Genomic DNA, 20,245 nt, shown 5'->3' on the forward strand with positions numbered 1-20,245 from the left:
AGTACACATGTGTACTGTTCTATTGATATCCAAGTACACATGTGTATACCGTTGAAATATGAAGGTTACGTGGATCTTAAAAAATCAAAATTTGAATTCTGGTGATAAAATCTGAAATAAAAACTAAAATTGAAATCTGGTGATTTGTTGTTTGTTTTGATAATTATCTTATTAATAAATAAAACATAATGTGGATAATGAATTAAATTAGGAAAGATGTAACTTAATTCAATTATTAAAATAATGATTTAAATCTAATTTTTTATATAATTACAATCCTACCCTTAATAACTAAAAAGGAAATCAAGGGTCCAGATCTGTTCACGCAGTTCACTCTTGAGAGGTTGTTCACGCTGGAACCCTACCCTATATATATATATATATATATATGTATGTATGTTTATTCCTTGACTAGTTCACACTTAATATCTTGTCAGCTTTTGCTTTTTTCTGGAAAATATATTTTAGGAAAATATATTCTTATGATCACCTAAAAATAATATATTTTTGTGATCGGTTGTAAAATATATGTATTTCTTTACGACCTCGAAATACATATTTTTCCATAGTTTGTCCGATTTTTATACATATAAGTGATTACTAATAGTTTATTAGTAAACGCTTATAAAAATATGTTAATTATACAGTATACACAAAATAAATAAACCAATTGGGGTAGCCCAGTTGGTCACCGACACCCACCTCTTACCAGAGGTACCGGGTTCGAGTCTTGTGAGTGGCATATGTAGCCCAGGGTAAGAACTCGGCAAGGGGAGTTCACCGCGGAGCTAGCTTGGTCGGGTAGCGGCTCCCGGAGTGGGATCACTCCGGCGGTTGGGAGGACCGTGCACTACCCCCCCCCCCCCCCCCTACACAAAATAAATAAGAAACACTATTATGTTAATTAGTTTCCCGCCCGCGCCAGTTTAGGAAAAAAACGTAGTTTTCTCAAGGTTAGCAAGTAGAATGTAAGCCGATTTATGGCTAGGTAACTTCTGTTTTCTACCATGAATGATGAATTAGGTTCCTAAATCTATTGTTCTCTAATATTTCTTATTCTAAAGTGGTACCTATTATGTTTTGTTGCAAAAGATATTGTGTTTTATGTGTTTTAAACAGGTGTATTAAACAAACAGGTTTTGTGGATGAAATGATAAAACTTTTATTTTAGTTCATATTTGCTTCAGGCTGATATTAACTTTAGTTGACTTTTGATAGTCAACAGTTTTCATTTGACTTTGCAAGAAAAACAGCTCCTACATACAGTGAATATTCACTTATTAGTATGTTCATTAGTGAATAACCCATATCCGAGTCCGACCACCGCGCCAGAAGTCAAAAGAGTCAACATTGTGTTGGAACAGAATGACAGTCATTGTTATGTACCAGTAACAAATAATGAATATATATATATTCTACAAAAATACAGGATCCTCGTACATCTATATCAAGTCTTTTATCATTCTATGTGTTCGGTGTGCACAGGGACCGATCTGGATCTGGGCTCGAGCCACTTACTTACCAATGAGCTTAACAGTCCATGCACCACCGAAGTAAAGACCCAAAAGGGGTCCCGCCAGAAGCATCTGAGTCAGAGGATCAGTTGACGGGGTCACAATAGCAGCTGCAACCACCGCACCAACTACCACATATCTCCATACCAATAACATCTGATCACCCGACACTAATCCAACTTGCCCTAATAGAAGTTGTATAACCGGGACCTACATACATAAATGGAAATACGAAAGCAAATAAAAAACGGGTATAAATACATATAAATTTGTACTAACAAATTTAAATTAGACACTTCTTAAACATCTTCTAAAAACTTTACAAAACTAATATTAAATCTTAAGATGAATGCAGTTTGACCTCAAAACAAAAACTAGGTTTTCATGCAAAAGATTTTGACTTCTGAGGTCAAACTGTTTGACTCTAAAAGTCAAAGATGATCTTAAAGAAAGAGGATTACCTGGAAAGACAAGCCAGTACTGAACATGAGTACCAATATGAACTCAAAGTATTGGTCAATTGACCACAATGATTCAACGACCCCTTCTGCATAATTAACAAAGAAATTCAAGGCGGCTGGAGTAAGAACGATGTACGAGAAAACGATCCCGGTGTAGAAAAGGACCGAGGATCCGAGAACAATCGGGCCCAAGAATTTTCTTTCGGATCTTGTTAACCCGGGTAGAACAAAAGCTATGATCTCGTAAAGAATCACGGGGCTTCCTAAAAGAAGCCCACAATACCCTGATACCTGCATATTCAAAAATACACTTATTATGTTACAAATAAAAAATGAACCCTAAAAGTCTCTAATATTAGGTTAAACTATGGGTCATAGGTAATTGTATTTACCCTTGAATAATAAAATTATAATTATTTTACCTCTGAATGGCATCACAAATTATGACGGTTTCAAATCGCAATAATCAAATATAGAGGTGCACAAATAACCGGTTAAATTACCAAAACCGGTTATCAACCGAAACCGTAACCGGTTGATAACCGATTGAGGAGTAACCGATTCGTGTTTTTTAAACCGTAGATTCGTAACCGGTTAGGGATTTTTAGAAGAAGCCAGTTTTTAACCGATTTACCGGTTAACCAAATAAATTAAAAATAAAATAGGAAAAAAACGATTAATTAACCGGAAAAAACCGGTTAACCGAACCGATTAAAGTGAATAACCCAAAAATGAGAAAAAAAGTAAGTTATTAACCGAACCGGTTAAAGCAAAAATGAGAGAAAAAAACGAGTTAGGGAAAAAGTCGGTTTGTGCGCCTCTAATCAGATAAACAGTTCCATGAGACAAATCCAAACACCCTCTAGATACGATAGACTAAACAAACATGTATGTCCCGAGAAATACACGTGGATAAGATAGTAACCTTTATAGTTGTAAAGAAAAACTCGCCAGGAGCTAATTGTAGGAACCGAACACCTTGAGTTCTAACTGGAGCTTCAAGAATCATAATGAGATCCTTTGAGTACACAAAACATCCCAATATGGCAGCGCCAACCGCCAAAACCGACACAAAGATTCTCTCCCTTAGCTCTTCAAGATGATCAAATATGGTCATTTCTTTGTCTTCGGGTAGGAGCTCTTTATCCGGATACAGAAAATTGTAAAGAGCGCTTCCGTTACTTGAATCATTGTTTACTAGTGCATCTTGTTGGGCATCAGCAACTTCTATGTGTTACAATGTCGAAAATAAGGTTGGTACGGTTTCATTTTCATTGTGGGTCCCATATATGCCGGTAAACATGTATATAAGAAATATAATCACATAGAGTGGATCAAAAGAATAGAGTCACTTAATCAACAGTTTAAAAAATTCAAGCTTCTTAAATTTTAATCATATCGTTATTTTACAAAAATTCCAACTTATTAGTCAGTCAGTTTAGATTTTCATTTTTAACTTTCAAATAATGTTAGTTCGTACATGAGCAATAAATAGTATCTTCCCTCAAAACCGGTCATATATAGGGTGTAAGGAGGACGCCAATATGTAAAAAAGCGACACGAAGCGATTGGAACAATGCTTGAGGGCCTTGAGGTGGCGTTTCACGTACATGTGGGTCAAAACCGGTCATATATAGGGTGTAAGGAGGACGCCAATACGTAAAAATGACCAAAAGCCAAAAGGTTGAAGAGATTATGAACGGTTTACTTGATTAAAAGGCTGATACGTAGTAAAAATGAAAGATGCAACTTTTTGGTTGTACATAAAGTTTATTTAAATGTACACGAGCAACGCCTCAAGCCACGCGCATCGGATTTTGTAACCAAAACGTCTTTGGAGCGCCACACACAGTTTTTAAAACCAAGAAGGTAAAGGCCATATAACGATTAAAAGAAGGATTATTCATCTATACAATTACAAACTAAGAAGCTAGCTCACACACTCTCTAAACCTACTCCTAAATCTACACCTTCGTCCACCATAGGACCAGAACCGTCAACCGCTCAAGGAGGAACACCTTTTCACACACCACCTTGATACCGCTAGGCTACAATCCCAACTGTATTCCTAATTTCATGATGTTGAAACATGAATCTATCACCAAACCAACTATAATAAAGATAACAAAGCTATCAACAAACTACCTAACAATTCATGCCATAAAGGGTATTCATCAATCATCACATGTAAACAAGAAACCCCATAAAAGTTGAGTGATTAAAAGATCAAGTTAGTTAATCAAGAACTAAAATTTTGGTACTTTACCAGGTCTATCTTCAAGAACTGCTCCTGAACCCCCATCTTCAAGAGCAAAGCAAGCACCTTTATTAATCTTTCTTTGCCTTTCAATTGAGATACGAAAAGGGGTTTTTCTTTGATTGATTTGCAAAGAAATTGAATGATTTGGTCTTGAATTCACGCAGTTGAAGCATCTGGTTGTGTGGAGATTTAGATTGTGGATGAGGGCGCTTGTGCTTCCCATTTTTCTTGATTTGTAGTGAATTTTGAGTTTGTTTTTTGGGGGGTTTGGTGAAATTTGGATGGGTTTGTATGTATGATTCTATACCTTTTGGGTGACCGATATTTTTGGAGGTAAGACTATCTCCAATGCAAAGGGCGTCCTTAGACGTCCTTGTCTGCCTAATCAGCTGTCACATCATATCCTTACAAATCCTTAAAAATCCTTACAAATTCTTAAAAGCCTCCAATTCACCTCCAACCATACAAACATCCTTACATTTTCCACATCATCTCCCATTTTTTCTTTAGGTTTACTTACTTAAATTATTAAATGTATTTAAATTATTACATAATTAGATAATTAATATAAGTAGCCAAGTAATATCAAAAAATAAAAGTAAGTAAAAACATAATAAAAAGCAAATGAATTAAAGGTTAGTGAATAAGAACCCGTTAAAAAAAATCACTATTTTAGAAGATGAAGTTTTATAGGTTGGTAAACTCTTAATGGTAAATAAATGTATGGCTTTAAATGAAAAGTTAATAAATTAGTTTAATTCTTCTTCAACAAATGTTGAAAGAAAAAGTATGATATATAGAAATTGACACATTAATCAAAATAAGTGAAGTCCTTGCAGAAGGATTTATGTTTTGGATAGATCAAAAGCAAATGTTCTCCATTAGATCCAAAAGTAAGGATTTTTGCCAAGTCATCTTGGATGAGATTAAGGATCTCTCATTGGAGATAGTCTAAGGAAAGCTTGTGGTGTGTGTGTGAGGAAGAAGACAACCTTGGTGTTCTAATCATGGACTCAACTCCTCAAGGTTTATTTTTTCAATTTTAAAATATAGTGTTTAAGTGTAACTTTAGTTTCATCAAACAAAATCGTTTAAAAAATAATATACATTTTATATATAAACTAGAATTGAGACCCGCCGCAATGCGGCAGGGATTCTTTAGTTATAACTAAGTCGATCTAGGACCCGCACATTATGTTAAACCTGTCAAACGGGAAAAAAATAGACGATGTAAAAACGTCCACCCATACACGCACGTTGTGTCGTGTTAACTCGCAAAATTTATAACGAAACGTAAAAACGTTAAACCAAAGACGCACGTTGCGATGTGCTAAGTCACAAAATTTTGAACCAAGCATAAAGCGATAAAGTATCAAAGTTGAAAGTAAAAAAATGTTGTGAGGATAGATTGCAAAAGATAAAAAGTTTTGGGTTAAAAGTAAAAAAAAAAACAAATAGTTTTGGGTTAAAAGTAATTTATGAAATACTTTTGGGTGAAAAGTAAAAAAAAATCATTTTTTTTTTTGGAAAACCCCTAAAGCCAAGGTTACGACAACCATATGAATAACCTTTTTTTCTTTGGAAAACCCCCAAAGCACACCCCGCGTTGCGGCGGGGCATAAAATGGTGTCAAATAGTACTAATGTCACATGACCATGATCGACTACCAACACTGACTCGACCTAGGATCTGTGTGTTGCGACAAACCTGTCAAACATGAAAAAATAGAGGTAAAAACGTTTAACTACACATGCACGTTGCGCCGTGTTAACTTGCAAAATTTGAAACAAAACATAAAAAAGTTGAACCACACTCGTACGTTGCGTCGTATTAACTCGAAAAATTTAGAACTATACGTAACGAAACGTAAAAACGTTAAACCAAAGACGAAAAGTATACTTGACCAAAGTTGTGAAGTTAAATTGCAAATAATGAAAAGTTTTGAGTTAAAATTTTTTTAAAAAAAAATGTAGGGTTAAAATTACAAAAGGTAAAAACCTTTGGGTTAAAACTAAAAAATTAATTTTTTTTTTTTGTAAAATCCTCAAAGCATAAGTTACAAGTGTTTATGCATGAAAAAGTTAGTTATTTATATATGGAATACTTTGCTATAGGAGGAAGATATGTATAAATTACTTCTTTTGCTCAATGGCTGCAGCAATTAACTTAACGTGGACATTCCAGGTTTGAATCTCCCTGTTATTTTTTTTTCTTTTTTTAATTCATGTTTTGTTTTTATTTTTCATTTTTAATTCATGTTTTGTTTTTGTTTAGCCTCAAGGGGCTGATTTTTTGAGCTTGTTTTATTAATAGGGGAAAAGCCCTATATAGTCACACCAATTGTAATTTTTCTTTTTGATTTTTCAGCTTATTTTTTAATTTTCATTTTGATTTTTCACATCTAAATTTGGACCTCCACAAATTTGCAACTTCATTCATTTTTTCTTCTCATTTATTAATCATTTACGTAATAAACTTTTCATGTTTTTTTGTAGTTTTTTTTTATTTCTCATTTAACCATTTATAATATAAACTTAAAAGAACTCAATATCTAGTTCTATTTTTTTTTTTTATTTCTATGAAAAGGTTTGTGTTGCCAAACTGATTTGGGTATGTTTACATATATTCAGTTCTTTTTACTACACTACATTTCGTTTATTTATTTATTTTCTAACAATTATAGTCGTATTGTGGTTTTGATATATGACTGGTGAGTTTATATTATAGAAATAGGCCCAATTTTTTTGTTTCGTAAAGCCCAAAAGTATTTTATTATTCTCGGGGACGACCTTGGCTCGTTAATACGGTGTAAATTTAAAAAAAATATTAACGTATGAAAAAGTTATAGCCGTTTGAAAATCAAGGGAGATGTTGTTCAAGTGTGTAAAGACCACAATACCCTTCCTTTATTTCTTTGTTCATCGTTTGAACCTAACATTTACCAAATTGTCATTGCCTTATTATGAGCCATCGATCTTGGGAGGTCATTGGCTAAGGTTGTCACGTATGCTTCGCACAATTTCATTGTCTTGTACGTGATCCATTATCATTATATTAGTAACTAGTGTTTAATTGAGAACTATTTTTTATACTAAATTTATATTTAAAGATTTATAAATTTCTAATTTGGTTTTTCTTTGGGGTCAGATTCGAAAGTTCATGGGTCGATTTTAAAAATTCAAGGTGGCAATTGCAAAAGTTTTTGAGAGGCGCTCAAGATTTTAACGCGTGTATTACATTAACTTTTTTTAATTGGGCGGTTTCCACATCATAGGACCATAGGTCCACCCCTGACCCATCAAGTTTACGTGTATACCTGTTTATGGTCTTATTTATTAAAATTTACCCGCTAAGATGATTAATCAAAATCCGATCTTAAACGCAACTGACTATAAAGCATTACCGACTACATGTTTAACAACTTTTTAACAAATTATTTATAATAATATATAATATATTTCAGTTTTGACGCTGGTGAGTGAGTTTGGGTAATTACTAATTAGACATGGGTATCACCAAATAGTATGTGTTATGAGGCAGCACCCCATCACACGTGTTTGTTTTTAGAGTTACATGTCATTTTAGTTTCTATGGTTTGAGCCATTTTGTTATTTTAGTCCAAATGTTTGGAACGTTGTCATTTTAGTCTAAATAGTTTAAAGCATTGTCATTTTAGTTCACTAGTTTAACTTCATCGCTTTATTCTGTTAACTAGAATGACATTTCGGTCATTTTATATGCAATTCTGTTAACTAGAAGGGGTAATTCGACCATAAAAATGATCTAATTACCCTTCTACCTAACAGAAAAAATGGACAAAGTTAACCCAGTTGATTAAAATAGCAACGCTTGAAACTATTTGGACTAAAATAACAACGTTTCAAACCTTTAGATTAAACTGACAAAATAACCCAAATCAAAAGGACTAAAATAGCATTTAACTCTTGTTTTTATAAAGTTAATTTCACAAGTATATACATACATTTCATAGTCACGCATTGAAAACTCCTAGTCTTTGAAACTTCAAACATAATATATAAATATCTTGTTGTCCATAACATAAATATTATTCATTTATTCTGGCTTTAATTAATAACCCACCCTTCCTTTTCAAAAGTGTTGAAAATGTTAAATGATTTAACATTAACAATTTAATACCTTACACTTGGATATTATAAAGTTTATAATGTTTGTTATATTTTTTTGTGTGTAACATGTATATGGATCATGGGCTTCTCAACAAGGATATGGGCTGCTTGATAAGACATTCATATGGGTTGCTATACACTGCTGGACATTTAAAGGTTGGGCTCCATAGAACTACTGGGCTAGCCCGACGCATCCATCAACACAGGGTTCACGTTTCAAGTTATCAACTTTAGGTCATATGTTAAGTCCATTACCCGTGTATGTTAATTAGGCCCATATCGCGTGTTATTTCATGTGGGTCAAGTCGGGTCGTGGGTCTCTATAAGTATGTTGTGGTTAGGGTTAGAGTTTTTTTGTTGAGTATCTCTCAACATTAGATAGTGTCACAATTCTCTTTCGTCTCTCTCTAGCACTCTGTATAGTTCTTATAAATCTAGGGTTTATAGTGTTTAACCCGTGTAGATTGTGTAAAAGATTGAAGTCCGTTCGTCATGTTGATGATTCGAGTCTTAGAGTTTGAAGAGTGTGTTGCGTCTGAGATTTGTTTCTTGTCGTTTTTGTTTAATGATAAAGTCTCTGAGTACCAATTTTGACATGGTATCAGAGCCCTGGTGAGTTCTTGTTCTTGTGGACTGTTGTTCCGATCCAATCTTGAACACATCTGAGCGTTTTTTGCTACATCAAACTCGCTTGAATATGTTGATTTGTGGTTGTGGTCGAAATCAGTGTGATACAGATCTGAGAATTCTTGTTGTCATCAAAATCTTTCAGATCTGAGTACTTGTTAGGGTTTTTTTTAGTTTAGGTCAGATGTGAGTGCGTTTTGTCATTATCAAAGCATTCAGGTCTGTCTACTTGTGTGGTTATCGACAAAGGTCTTCAAACCCTTAGTCGATCTGTTATTTTATCTATTGAAACATCCATTGATTGCCCTGATTTGTGGATATATCTACGGCCTTGAGTGTTTTCATTGATCCCCGTTTTTTGTTCTTCCGTTGCTGAGTAGAGTTGATTCAGAGCTATGGCTCGAAGAATGTTTTCCTTATCTTCGTTCATGATCTGATGTAAAGTGTTGTTTCGATTTAGGGTTTCCTATCGTTATGTTCTTTTTTTTGTCAAGAAAGGGTTATGTTTAATGTACTTAATTAGGTTTGTTTGGGTAAGCAATTTTGATTGTCTTATCATTTGCAAGGTTTTTGGTGGTACATCAGACACTTTATGATATCTCGCGTTCAAACGGCGTTTGGGCTCTATTTTGGTGCTCTAAATTTTAAACCAACACAAACCTAATTTCAATATCATAGCCGTCGTTCAACTTTTCTATTTGTTCTATCTGGCTAAAACGCAACCAAGAACCAACTCTTTGTTCTTTCCGGTCTAGTCAACACAAAACATGCTTCGCCTGTTTGTAATATCAACACTCTGATCTATTGTTATTGATTGTTTTTGGTTCTTCCGCTGATATTTAGGATTGGATATTGGGCGAAGATTCATATATTTTACTATTTTTTGATAGTTCAAATACTAGTCGGGTTGTTTCAATCCTCGGGTTTACTTCTGTGGATTTTGTGATCAGAAATTGGTTTAAGAAACACAATTGTGGGCTCGTAATTGGTGTTTGGAATGCACACACATTAGTTGGGAACATTTTTGGCTCTTTAATTGCTTCTTGTATCTGAAGTATGATTGGGGTTGGTCTATGGTTGTTTTTGGTTTGAGGATTACTTTGGTTGGAGTTGCATATTTCATGTTCGTTGATCCTACATCAGTAGGATTTAGTAAAGTTGAAGATAAACCGGTTCATCTCATCTGAAAGGTTGGGGCCGGGTTTCCTAAACCGCCTTCGTCGTTGAAGATTTGTCATGAGAAAGAGTCACTGGTCGGGTTCATAGAAGCATGGGCGCTCCAACGGTTAGATCGTTCCATCTCTCTTTTTATGCATATTTTTTTCCACACGTGTTATTGTATTTGGGCATTATCTATGTGCATTTATTACTTGTCTTTTCCTTCAAACGTGACATGTGATGCACTTCTATAGATTTTTTTGTTATGCTTGATCATGTGTGGTTTGAAATTCTTTATTGTGATGTATCTCAAATCTGTTATTGTTTTTTGTTTTTTTGGTCATCTTTATTTGCTTCTTATTGTGGTTTGGATTAGTTTGGTTATAATCATGGTGTTCATGCCCGTAGTCTAATATTAGATTTTGTTTGGTTAATAAGTTTTTTTCTTTTTTTGATAATGGTAAAAAGTTCTCTCAGATGTCTTTTTCATTATTGACTTGTCACATAGGTAAACTATATGTCTCGTTTTTTTAGATTCCATGTTCTAAAATTTGAATTATATCAAGATTTCTTGCACTTTGTGCACTCACTTTTTAATTCTTGTTCACTGGTGTTAAGCTACTTAAAATGGAATCTACTGAGTTAGATATCTTGTTTGGTCTTTAAGAATGATATGGTTTTATTTTTGTACAAGACCTGTGTGTCAATAAGTTTCGTTTTAAATCGTGAAAAATGTTTAAAAAGATCATTAATTTGGTTTTACGGGCCGTTTTTTTTAGTCGGTCGGTTCAAAAATTTCAAATTGTAGTGAACGATTTGGTTTACCGTTTATACAAAAAAACTGCCATATTATATGTATTCTTCTTTTCAAATGATCTGTGAAGTTTACTGTAAATTTTTGGGGTTTTAAAAAAGAGGTGCTTGGAGCGGGTATAGCGAGCCTTATGTACTTGTCTTTATTTGTTTGTATTCGTGAAGTACTTCCTTTTGGTTATGTTTCACGATTGCTTGATCTTATAAGGTAGGGAATGTGTTGGTCAACAACAATACAAGCTGTAATGTGCCATATGTTGTATCTCTTTGTGTGCATACTGCATATGTTTGGTTAATAAAATGTGTATTTTGATATGTTGTCTAATACTACAAAAGTTGTTGAATTTATTAATCTGTCATATTTGGTTTGCCTGATGTTGATGTCTTATTGTCATGATTATAGGATTTTGGTTTTCTGGTTTGTTGAACTGTGTGGTTCACATGTTTTTTAACCAGTTCTTCAAGTGTATTCTTGAATGTTTTAAGTTTTAACAGCCTTATATGTTGTCTCTTGTGAGCTTTCTGGTGGTAAATTGTGTGATTTGGTGTTCAAATAGAATGTGTTTGGCTGTTTTTTTCCGGATGTAGATCATAATATACTAGTTGTTATCAGGCTTGTGTCGTGAATCCTGTGATTCAGTATTTGTTGTGGGGTTGTAAAAGTTTTTGCTTGGGTCAAATTAGTCTTTATGTTCCTCACAAGTCTTGTTTTAGGCTTCGTTATCTGATAACACATCTGTTGACCCTTGATCAATCATGTATTCCTTTGGTTATTGGAATCGCAACGTGATTATTTTTCTTGTAAATGTTATACTATCTTGAAGATGTATTCTTTGATAGTGTTTGCCTTTATCTCACTGGTCTAGGATTTTTCATGTTTTTGAGTCTAACCGTAGTGAGGTTTGTGTAGGATCATCGAGTTGGTGATCTTATTTGTCTCTTTGAGATGTCTTCGCCGATCGTAGTGATGTTAGTTCACTGGTCTAGGTGATGTTTGTTTTTTTTTTCTTTCCTCACTGGTCTAGGGTCGTTTGTAGATTCTTTGTGTTGTTGAGTCTAGTCCCATTAGATCGTAGTGTTGGTTCTATCAGTTCTTCGTGTTGTTGATCTGATTTTTTCTAGACTTGTTCTTTACATGATTGAATGTTTGTGATGATAGTCTTGTATTTTTTTCTCTTGTGTAAGAGATAATTGTCTGGTTATAAAATCATGCGATTTTGTATTTTGCCGGAGTTTATGTAGGCTATAATTGCGGTCTGGTATAGAAGTGTGTGCTTCGTGTTATATGCAGACTTGTTTGTTGAATTGTGTGATTCATTGTTTGTTGTGAGGCACATCGTATATCTAGGGTGTATTGTATAGCCAATCTGTTAGATCTGATGTTGTCTTTGTAGTCAGATCGTTGTGTTAATGATTTGTTAGAGTATTAGATCAGTTACGTTCACCTTCACTGTATTTTCTTTAGATGTCTCTGGAGTAAATCTGAGATCTTGAGTTTTTTTGTATGTTGAACTTGTTAGATCTTGTAGGTTCTGTCTCAGATCATTATATTGATGGTCTAGTCTAATCCGTAGAGTTTCTGTAAAGATCTTTTGTGTCGTTTTGTGAGTGTGTTCTGGTTTAGTTAAGTTTTTTGAGCATTTCAAACGGTACTTTGATACTAAATTTTAAGATGACTTTATATGTACATCTGATTATGTTATGTGTCATATGATTATGTGGTTCATGAAAGATGTCTTGTAAAAATAACATATAGTTACTCAATTGTGTGTTTTTTAAAATTGGAAGATTCTTTGTTTGTGATTGGAGGATCTTGTGTTTTTGAGTTGTTATTGTGTTTGCATCTCATGTCACATTGTCACAGTGGTCTAGTTTTGTAATCTTGTCAGCTGTAATGTATGCTTCCATATTTGTTGCTCTGGATGTTTTGGGACTCTTTACAGCCTTGGTGTTTCTTGTGTGAGATTCTTTGGCTATGAAATATGTTGTGCGATGTAGTATCGGGGGTGTCAAGTTTTATCTTTTTTTGATTCTTTTAAGCTGTTAACTTTTTGAGTCAAGTTTTTTCCAGTCCTTTCTCTCAATGGTATTCCTACATTAGTGTTAGGGTTATTGTGCAGTCTCTCTCTGATTCGTTTCTAGGGTTTGAGCATATTTGTTTGTTTACCTGTTAGATTGAGTATTTTGTGAGAGTAGGTGATCTTGTTGATGATCTATATGTGAGCTGTATTATATTGTTGAGAGTTGTTTATTGGTTAGATAAAACTTGTTTATTTGTCAAGCAAATCCATGACAAAGTACTTAGTTTGTTGTTTTTCTTGTTTACATCTGATTATTGTCTTTATTTTCCATATGCCTAAGGTTAGGTAGTGGGTCAAGACAATGATTTTTGTAAGAAGTTCAACATGTTTGATCAACTTGGGTATTAAATTGTGGGGGGGTGTTGAAAATGTTAAATGATTTAACATTAACAATTTAATACCTTACACTTGGATATTATAAAGTTTATAATGTTTGTTATATTTTTTTGTGTGTAACATGTATATGGATCATGGGCTTCTCAACAAGGATATGGGCTGCTTGATAAGACATTCATATGGGTTGCTATACACTGCTGGACATTTAAAGGTTGGGCTCCATAGAACTACTGGGCTAGCCCGACGCATCCATCAACACAGGGTTCACGTTTCAAGTTATCAACTTTAGGTCATATGTTAAGTCCATTACCCGTGTATGTTAATTAGGCCCATATCGCGTGTTATTTCATGTGGGTCAAGTCGGGTCGTGGGTCTCTATAAGTATGTTGTGGTTAGGGTTAGAGTTTTTTTGTTGAGTATCTCTCAACATTAGATAGTGTCACAATTCTCTTTCGTCTCTCTCTAGCACTCTGTATAGTTCTTATAAATCTAGGGTTTATAGTGTTTAACCCGTGTAGATTGTGTAAAAGATTGAAGTCCGTTCGTCATGTTGATGATTCGAGTCTTAGAGTTTGAAGAGTGTGTTGCGTCTGAGATTTGTTTCTTGTCGTTTTTGTTTAATGATAAAGTCTCTGAGTACCAATTTTGACAAAAAGCTAGAAAAATCAAACAAGAAACAAGCTAAACTACACCACCACAATTAAATGAACTAACTCTTCATCATCATCTTCTTAAACTCCTCAAAATTAACATACCCATCACCATCAGAATCAACCGATTTGATCATCTTCACACAATCCTCAACCGTACACCCCTCCCCCAACCGAGTCAGAATCTGGTGCAACTCAGTCGACGATATCAACCCGTTCTTGTTCAAATCGTACAACTCAAACGCTTCATGAAGCTCCTTCATTCCTTCGTCCTCATCACCCGCATTTCCTTTGAAGAACCCCTCGAACTCCTCGAGGTTTATGAATCCGTCACAGTCTGTGTCGATGTTCGTCATCATTTGCTTCACTTCTTCGTCGGAGATTTCGGATCCGATCGCTTTCATGACCTGTCAGGGTGTCATTTTTAACCGAAATTGTTAGGATTCAAGTGGCGCAACGGAAACCAACACAATGCACAAAAAAATTAAACACGGAAAACAAAAAAAAAAAGCAAAGCTAGAATTTCTTATTAGCTGTAAATCCCATCAACAGCAAAGCTAAGGTAGGGTCTGAGAAGGGTAAGACGTAGACAACTTTACCTCTACCTCGTAGGAATAGAGAGACTGATTCCATATTTTTAGGTATATAAGATAAAACTAAGGTTTAAAACTTAGGAAAAATAATATTAATCTGTATAAGCTCGTCGGCAGAGTAGGTCGAATTTAATGTAATTTAAGCCGTTAAAAAATAATAAAAAAAAATCTAAACCCGATTTAGAGGAAACCCGAATAACATCAAACCCGTACCCAAACATATAATTGAGTCGGTTTTTATAGTTAATCTTAATCGGTATCCCGAATAACTATTTAAAGGAATTTTTTACATGAATTATTTGGGTGATATAATGAATTAATTTGATTACAAAAATAATATATTAACCTGTAGAAGCTCGTGGGCAGAGATTTTGCCATCCCCGTTGGTGTCGAAGCGGTTGAAGACTTTTTTGATCTCGTCGGAGTCGGTGAAGTAGATCGATTGCTTGCCGGTTTCAGTTGTCATTGTTGAAATATCCTTCAGATGAATGAATGAGAAGAAGAAGAAGAAGATGATGATATAGGAGAGGAAGCCGTGTAAGCTGCGTGGGGCGGCGTCGGCTGCTTTTTAATGGCGAATATTGAGCGGCTGCTTTGTTTTGAATTTTCTTTGTTTTGAAAAAAGGGGTATTTTTTTAATAAAGTTATTAAATGTCATTAAAGTTCACGTGAAGACGAATAATTTAGTTAAACGAGATAATAATAAAAATATATACGGGAATCACAATATTTTGATGATATTATATACAAAAGTTTTGTAGTAAACTAGTTGACGTACCACCCGTGTTGCGGGACGATTACCGAATAATTCTTAACCAATTAAAAAACAGTACTCTAGTTTTGTTAGAAACAAAAACTAAAATGACGACAAGATCATAATTTTTAGCGGGGCTAAATTCGTAATTTTTAGCTAGGAGAAAACCATGATTTTATTTTGAACTGTGGGAAAACGTAATTTTGAATTGAGGGTGCAAGCGTAATTTTTAACCAAGAGAAAATCGTAATTTTTAGCTGGGGGCAAAAGCATATTTTTACTTTAAACTGGGGGGCAAAACGTAAATTTAAACTGGGGGCAAAAACGTAATTTTAAAGTGGGTGTGAAATAATAAACTGGTGTAAAAACGTATTTTTGAGATAGGGGGAAAACATAATTTTATTTTGAGCTGGCGCGAAAACGTTATTTTGGCGGAGGGTAAAATTGTAATATTTGAACCGAGGGCATATTCGTAATTCTTAGCTAGGAGCAACAGGGTAATTACTTTTTGAACTTGGGGCGAAAACGTAATTTTAAACTAGGGGGAAAAACGTAAATTTAAAGTGGAAAAAAATAATAAACTGGTTGGTCCAATGGTTTATTGTCGGCCGCCCATTTCAACCAATGGCAGGGACACACTATTCTCTGCCATGGTAAATGTAGATGTAGGAAATATTTCTTACTTTAATAACATGTACGCATTTATTTCGGTTAGTTATACATGCTACTTATAAAACGGTCTCAAAAAAGATATATTGAGTCAACTAATTAAACAAAAACACTACCATAGTTATGATAAAAAAAAATAACTAAAACAATGACAAACATGTAATTTAGAGTTGGGGTCAAAACAATAATTTGTCTGGACCAATTAGCGAATGCTAGGAAGCTGTTTGGCACGAATAAAAACTAAATTGAGTCAACCAAGTAAAATAAAACACTACCATAGTTTTGCCAAAAAAAAAAAAAAAGCGATGGCGATATTGCAATTTTTAGCTGGGGTAAAATTGTAATTTAAAAACGGAGATAAAATAATATTTTTAATTGAGGGCAAAACCATTTTTTTATTTTGAATTGGGGCAAAATCGTAATTTTTTAACTAAGGGCAATATCGTATTTTTTTGCTGGGGGCAAAACCAAAAAGTTATTTTAACTGGTGGCGAAATCGTAATTTTAAACTGGGTACCAAATCGTAATTTGGCAGGACTCTAGCTGAGTGCAAAACCATATTTTTATTTTGAATTGGGGGCAAAATCGTATTTTTTAACTGAGGGCAAAATCGTAAATTTAGACAGGGGCAAAACAAATATTTTATTTTGAACTGGGGGAAAAATTGTAATTTTAAACTTGGGATAAAATTGTAATTTGACAAGACCTATAAATAACTATTATATGCTAAAAAAAAAGGTGGCCGCCACTTTTGGCCAACCACCTATCTGAACTATTCCCGGGGCAAAATCGAAACTTTTTAACTAGGGCAAAATCGTAATTTTTAGCTAGGGCAAAACCAAAAATTTATTTTGAACACGGGGGCGAAATCGTAATTTTAAACTGGGAACCAAATTGTAATTTGAAAGGACTCTAGCTTGTGCCAAAACCATAATTTTATTTTTAACTGGGTCAAAATCGTATGTTTTAACCATGGTTGTAATTGTAAAACAAGGTCTCCAAGGCCGAGTAATCCCCGAGTAGTCGCTACAAGGTAGGCTGCCGAGGCGACTTTCTTCAACTCCGACTAATTACTCGGAATCGATCAAATGCGGTCAACATCGGCCAAAATTGGATCTAATAGGTAAACTCGGGCCGAGTTTGACTTAAAATAAAATAAAACATAATTTCTATGTTTATCATGTTAAAGAATGAATATCAATTTCATGTATTTTGTTATAAATATTAGTAAATTTATATTATTTGACATATATTTAATTTCCGAAAACTAATTTCTTTATAATTTGGCATGTCCGAGTACTCCCCGTGTACTCTCCGCCTAGGCCGAGTACTCTCAACTCCCCGGTCGACCGACTAGGGAACGCCTAGCGACTTTTGCAACCATGGTTTTAACTGAAGGCAAAAGCGTAAATTTAAGCAAAGACAAAAGAGAAATTTCATTTTAAACCGGAGGTACAATCGTAATTTTTAAACTTAAGATAAAAATGTAATTTGACAGAATGTATAAATACCTATTATATGAAAAAAAAAAAAAAAAAAAAGTGACCGCCACTTTTGGCCAACCAACTTTCACAAATTCCCGCCGTCCTTTTGATTTGTATGTGTTGGAAATAATATATTTATGTTTTTTAAAAGGTGGATATAAATATTTAACAGTAAATCGCCGTAAATCCTTTAAAAGGTAAGTTTATCCTTTTTGAGGCGATCAGCTGTGCTAAAAAGATTGAATCGTTGATGATGTTGACAAAACCAACCAATATAAAGAGAGTTTATAATATAAACATGGAAAGAGATTTCATACATGGACCGCCAAAATCACCATGTGTCTTGGGGTCTCATAAATTAAAGCTTATATTTATATTTATAACTAGGTTAGAACCCTGTGTATTACACGGGTTAAATAAATATAATTTTATATATTAAATAATAAAAAAATATATCTTTATGAAACTCGTATATTATACGAGTTAAATAAATGTAATTTTATCTATCAAATAATAAAAAAAAGTTATATCTTTAAAAAACCATGTGTATTATACAAATTAAATAAATATAATTTTGTATACTAAATACTAAAAACGTCGTATCTTTAAAAAAAACCCGTTTATAATCGGGTTGAATAAATCTACCAAATGATAAAAAAAAAAATTACATCCTTAAAAATCTCGTATATTACACGTGTTGAATAGATTAAAAAAAGAGTTATATCTTTAAAAACTATGTGTATTACACAGATTAAATAAATGTAATTTTGTATATTAAATATTAAAAACGTCGTATCTTTAAAAACCCCGTGTATAAATGATTAAAAAAAATACATCCTTAAAAATCTCGTATATTACACGTGTTGAATAAATCTAAAAAAGATGTTATATATTTAAAAACATGTGTATTACACAGATTAAATAATTGTAACTTTGTGTATTAAATACTAAAAACGTCGTATCTTTAAAAAACCCGTGTATAGTCGCGTTGAAAAATCTACCAAATAATAAAAAAAATTATTCTTAAAAACCTCGTGTATTACACATGTTGAATAAATCTAATTTTACATAGCTGATGATAAAAAGTTAAATTTTTAAAAACCCCACGTTTACACGAGTTGAATAAATATAATTTTGTATACCAAATAATAAAAAAGTTATATTTTTAATAAGTTAGGATAACATTTAATATTAATTTATTATTTATATATTAATATAAGATAAGTAGGAAAGAGAGTTATTTGTTTTAAAAATATATTTAATTAACAATTTAGATTTGAGGATAATATTTTATTAAAATATGATAAGATTTAATATTAATTTATTATTTATTTATTTAGTTAATATAAAATAAGTATAGATTTGAGGACACCTTCAATGAATGACACATGTCCAAAATTTGGTTTCTTTTATTATAGTAGATAGATTTTATGTTTATAATTATTAGGGGTTGGATCCTACACACGCTAATATCAGGATACACAACACTTTTAGGGACTGTATGGTATGATTTAACAGAATTGAGAAGGGAATAGAATAGAAAAAGAAATAAAATTTATCATTACCATTCCATACTTTTGTTAGGCTACCATATGTTGTTTGGTAGGTAGGAAAAGACGAAAGAATAAAATCGGCGACGGGTGGCGGTAGTGGGTGGCAGCGGCAGTGGAGGGTGGCGGCGGCAACGATAGGTGGCGCTGGTCGGCGGCGGCGGGTGGTGGCGACGGCAGATGGCAGTGGTCGATATTGGTTGCGGGTGGTGGTTGTAGCGATTCCATTATGAGGGAATAATTATGAGCGAATGGAATGTCTTATTAATTGGTGATTCCATTACCTTAACCAACAAACACATTTTTTTGCATTCCCTCGCAATAGCTCATTCTATTTTGTCTCACATTCATGCATACCAAACATTACCGTATGTGACCCGCATGCATTACCAACATCCAATCAAGTTTGTCCTTTGCCTACTAAGCATCCAGCCCTAGATTAACGATTGATATATAGCCTAAAGATAAACAAAGCAGATCTAACATGCATAACCTCATAGAAAGACCTAAATCATCCACACAAACTCAATTGAACATCAATACTCAACATATAGATTATACTATAAGAAGTTATAAGCACAGCTTACTAAAAACACACTTTTATAACAAAATCAACATAGTCAATACAAAGTAACAAGAATCATCCTACCCTAACCGGCTATGGCGCGGTTAGCTACACATAGTAACAAACAAATCTAGAAAATTCATCGAATACATGATAGAAATCCACAAGAAATGATAATACGAAGGATGCTAACTCAGTAAGGAATAATCTTTTGTCCTCCTGTACATTCTTCTTCCTTGAATCTTATCCTAAATCTCCGATCTTGAATCCTTGAAATTCAAGAGCCCTTTTTTCGCTTCTTCATTCTGGTTTCGTCCACTCTCTAGGGTTTCTTTGATATCTCAATCATTATATATGGTCCACGTAGAATTTAGGTGGTTTACGACCCGTCAGCCCAAACCCAGGTCACGACCCGTAAAACAGGAAAGTTGTTCCTTAGCATTCCAAGGTTTCTAAACAATAGGTCAGTGTACTAACTTAGGGCCTACGACTCGTACACTTCTTATAGGCTCACGACCCGTAAACAACAGAACTGGGTCTGGCTTCAGCAATCTAAAAGCTTATCTTGAACATGTAAAGGTC

The 20,245-nt window shown here is 33.7% G+C and overlaps 2 protein-coding genes across 4 annotated transcripts; both read right to left on the reverse strand.

Moving 5' to 3' along the window:
- Nucleotides 1–1,331: 1,331 nt before the first annotated feature.
- Nucleotides 1,332–4,566, reverse strand: LOC110911491 (sec-independent protein translocase protein TATC, chloroplastic). Of its 3 annotated transcripts, XM_035983806.1 has the most exons (5): nt 4,510–4,562; nt 4,242–4,467; nt 2,901–3,202; nt 1,976–2,266; nt 1,332–1,724 (listed from the first exon to the last, which is right to left on the reverse strand). In XM_035983806.1, the coding sequence occupies exons 2-5, from the start codon at nt 4,456–4,458 to the stop codon at nt 1,515–1,517; spliced, it is 1,020 nt and encodes a 339-aa protein (XP_035839699.1). In that variant the 5' UTR covers nt 4,459–4,467; nt 4,510–4,562; the 3' UTR covers nt 1,332–1,514. The 3 variants fall into 3 exon arrangements, with proteins under 3 accessions (XP_035839699.1, XP_022011813.1, XP_022011811.1); XM_022156121.2 differs by having other exon boundaries at nt 2,901–3,199; nt 4,242–4,566; XM_022156119.2 differs by having other exon boundaries at nt 4,242–4,566.
- Nucleotides 4,567–10,343: 5,777 nt separating this feature from the next.
- LOC110911492 (calcium-binding allergen Ole e 8) lies at nt 10,344–15,223 on the reverse strand. The gene is made up of 2 exons (XM_022156122.2): nt 14,988–15,223; nt 10,344–14,455 (listed from the first exon to the last, which is right to left on the reverse strand). The coding sequence occupies exons 1-2, from the start codon at nt 15,105–15,107 to the stop codon at nt 14,108–14,110; spliced, it is 468 nt and encodes a 155-aa protein (XP_022011814.1). The 5' UTR covers nt 15,108–15,223; the 3' UTR covers nt 10,344–14,107.
- Between the last annotated feature and the right edge of the window lie 5,022 nt (nt 15,224–20,245).

This window comes from Helianthus annuus, chromosome 15 (assembly GCF_002127325.2).
Source record: "Helianthus annuus cultivar XRQ/B chromosome 15, HanXRQr2.0-SUNRISE, whole genome shotgun sequence".
In the NCBI taxonomy this organism is placed as follows: Eukaryota; Viridiplantae; Streptophyta; class Magnoliopsida; order Asterales; family Asteraceae; genus Helianthus; species Helianthus annuus.

What these genes read in the sequence shown, in the direction of transcription:
- LOC110911491 (XM_022156119.2), bottom strand. Translation starts at nt 4,458, where the DNA reads ATGGGAAGCACAAGCGCCCTCATCCACAATCTAAATCTCCACACAACC. An exon ending in AGTTCTTGAAGATAGACCTG is followed by an intron (nt 3,203 to 4,241) that starts GTAAAGTACCAA and finishes TGTAACACATAG; the next exon opens with AAGTTGCTGATGCCCAACAA. An exon ending in GTACTGGCTTGTCTTTCCAG is followed by an intron (nt 1,725 to 1,975) that starts GTAATCCTCTTT and finishes TTATGTATGTAG; the next exon opens with GTCCCGGTTATACAACTTCT.
- LOC110911492 (XM_022156122.2), bottom strand. Translation starts at nt 15,107, where the DNA reads ATGACAACTGAAACCGGCAAGCAATCGATCTACTTCACCGACTCCGAC. An exon ending in CTGCCCACGAGCTTCTACAG is followed by an intron (nt 14,456 to 14,987) that starts GTTAATATATTA and finishes ACACCCTGACAG; the next exon opens with GTCATGAAAGCGATCGGATC.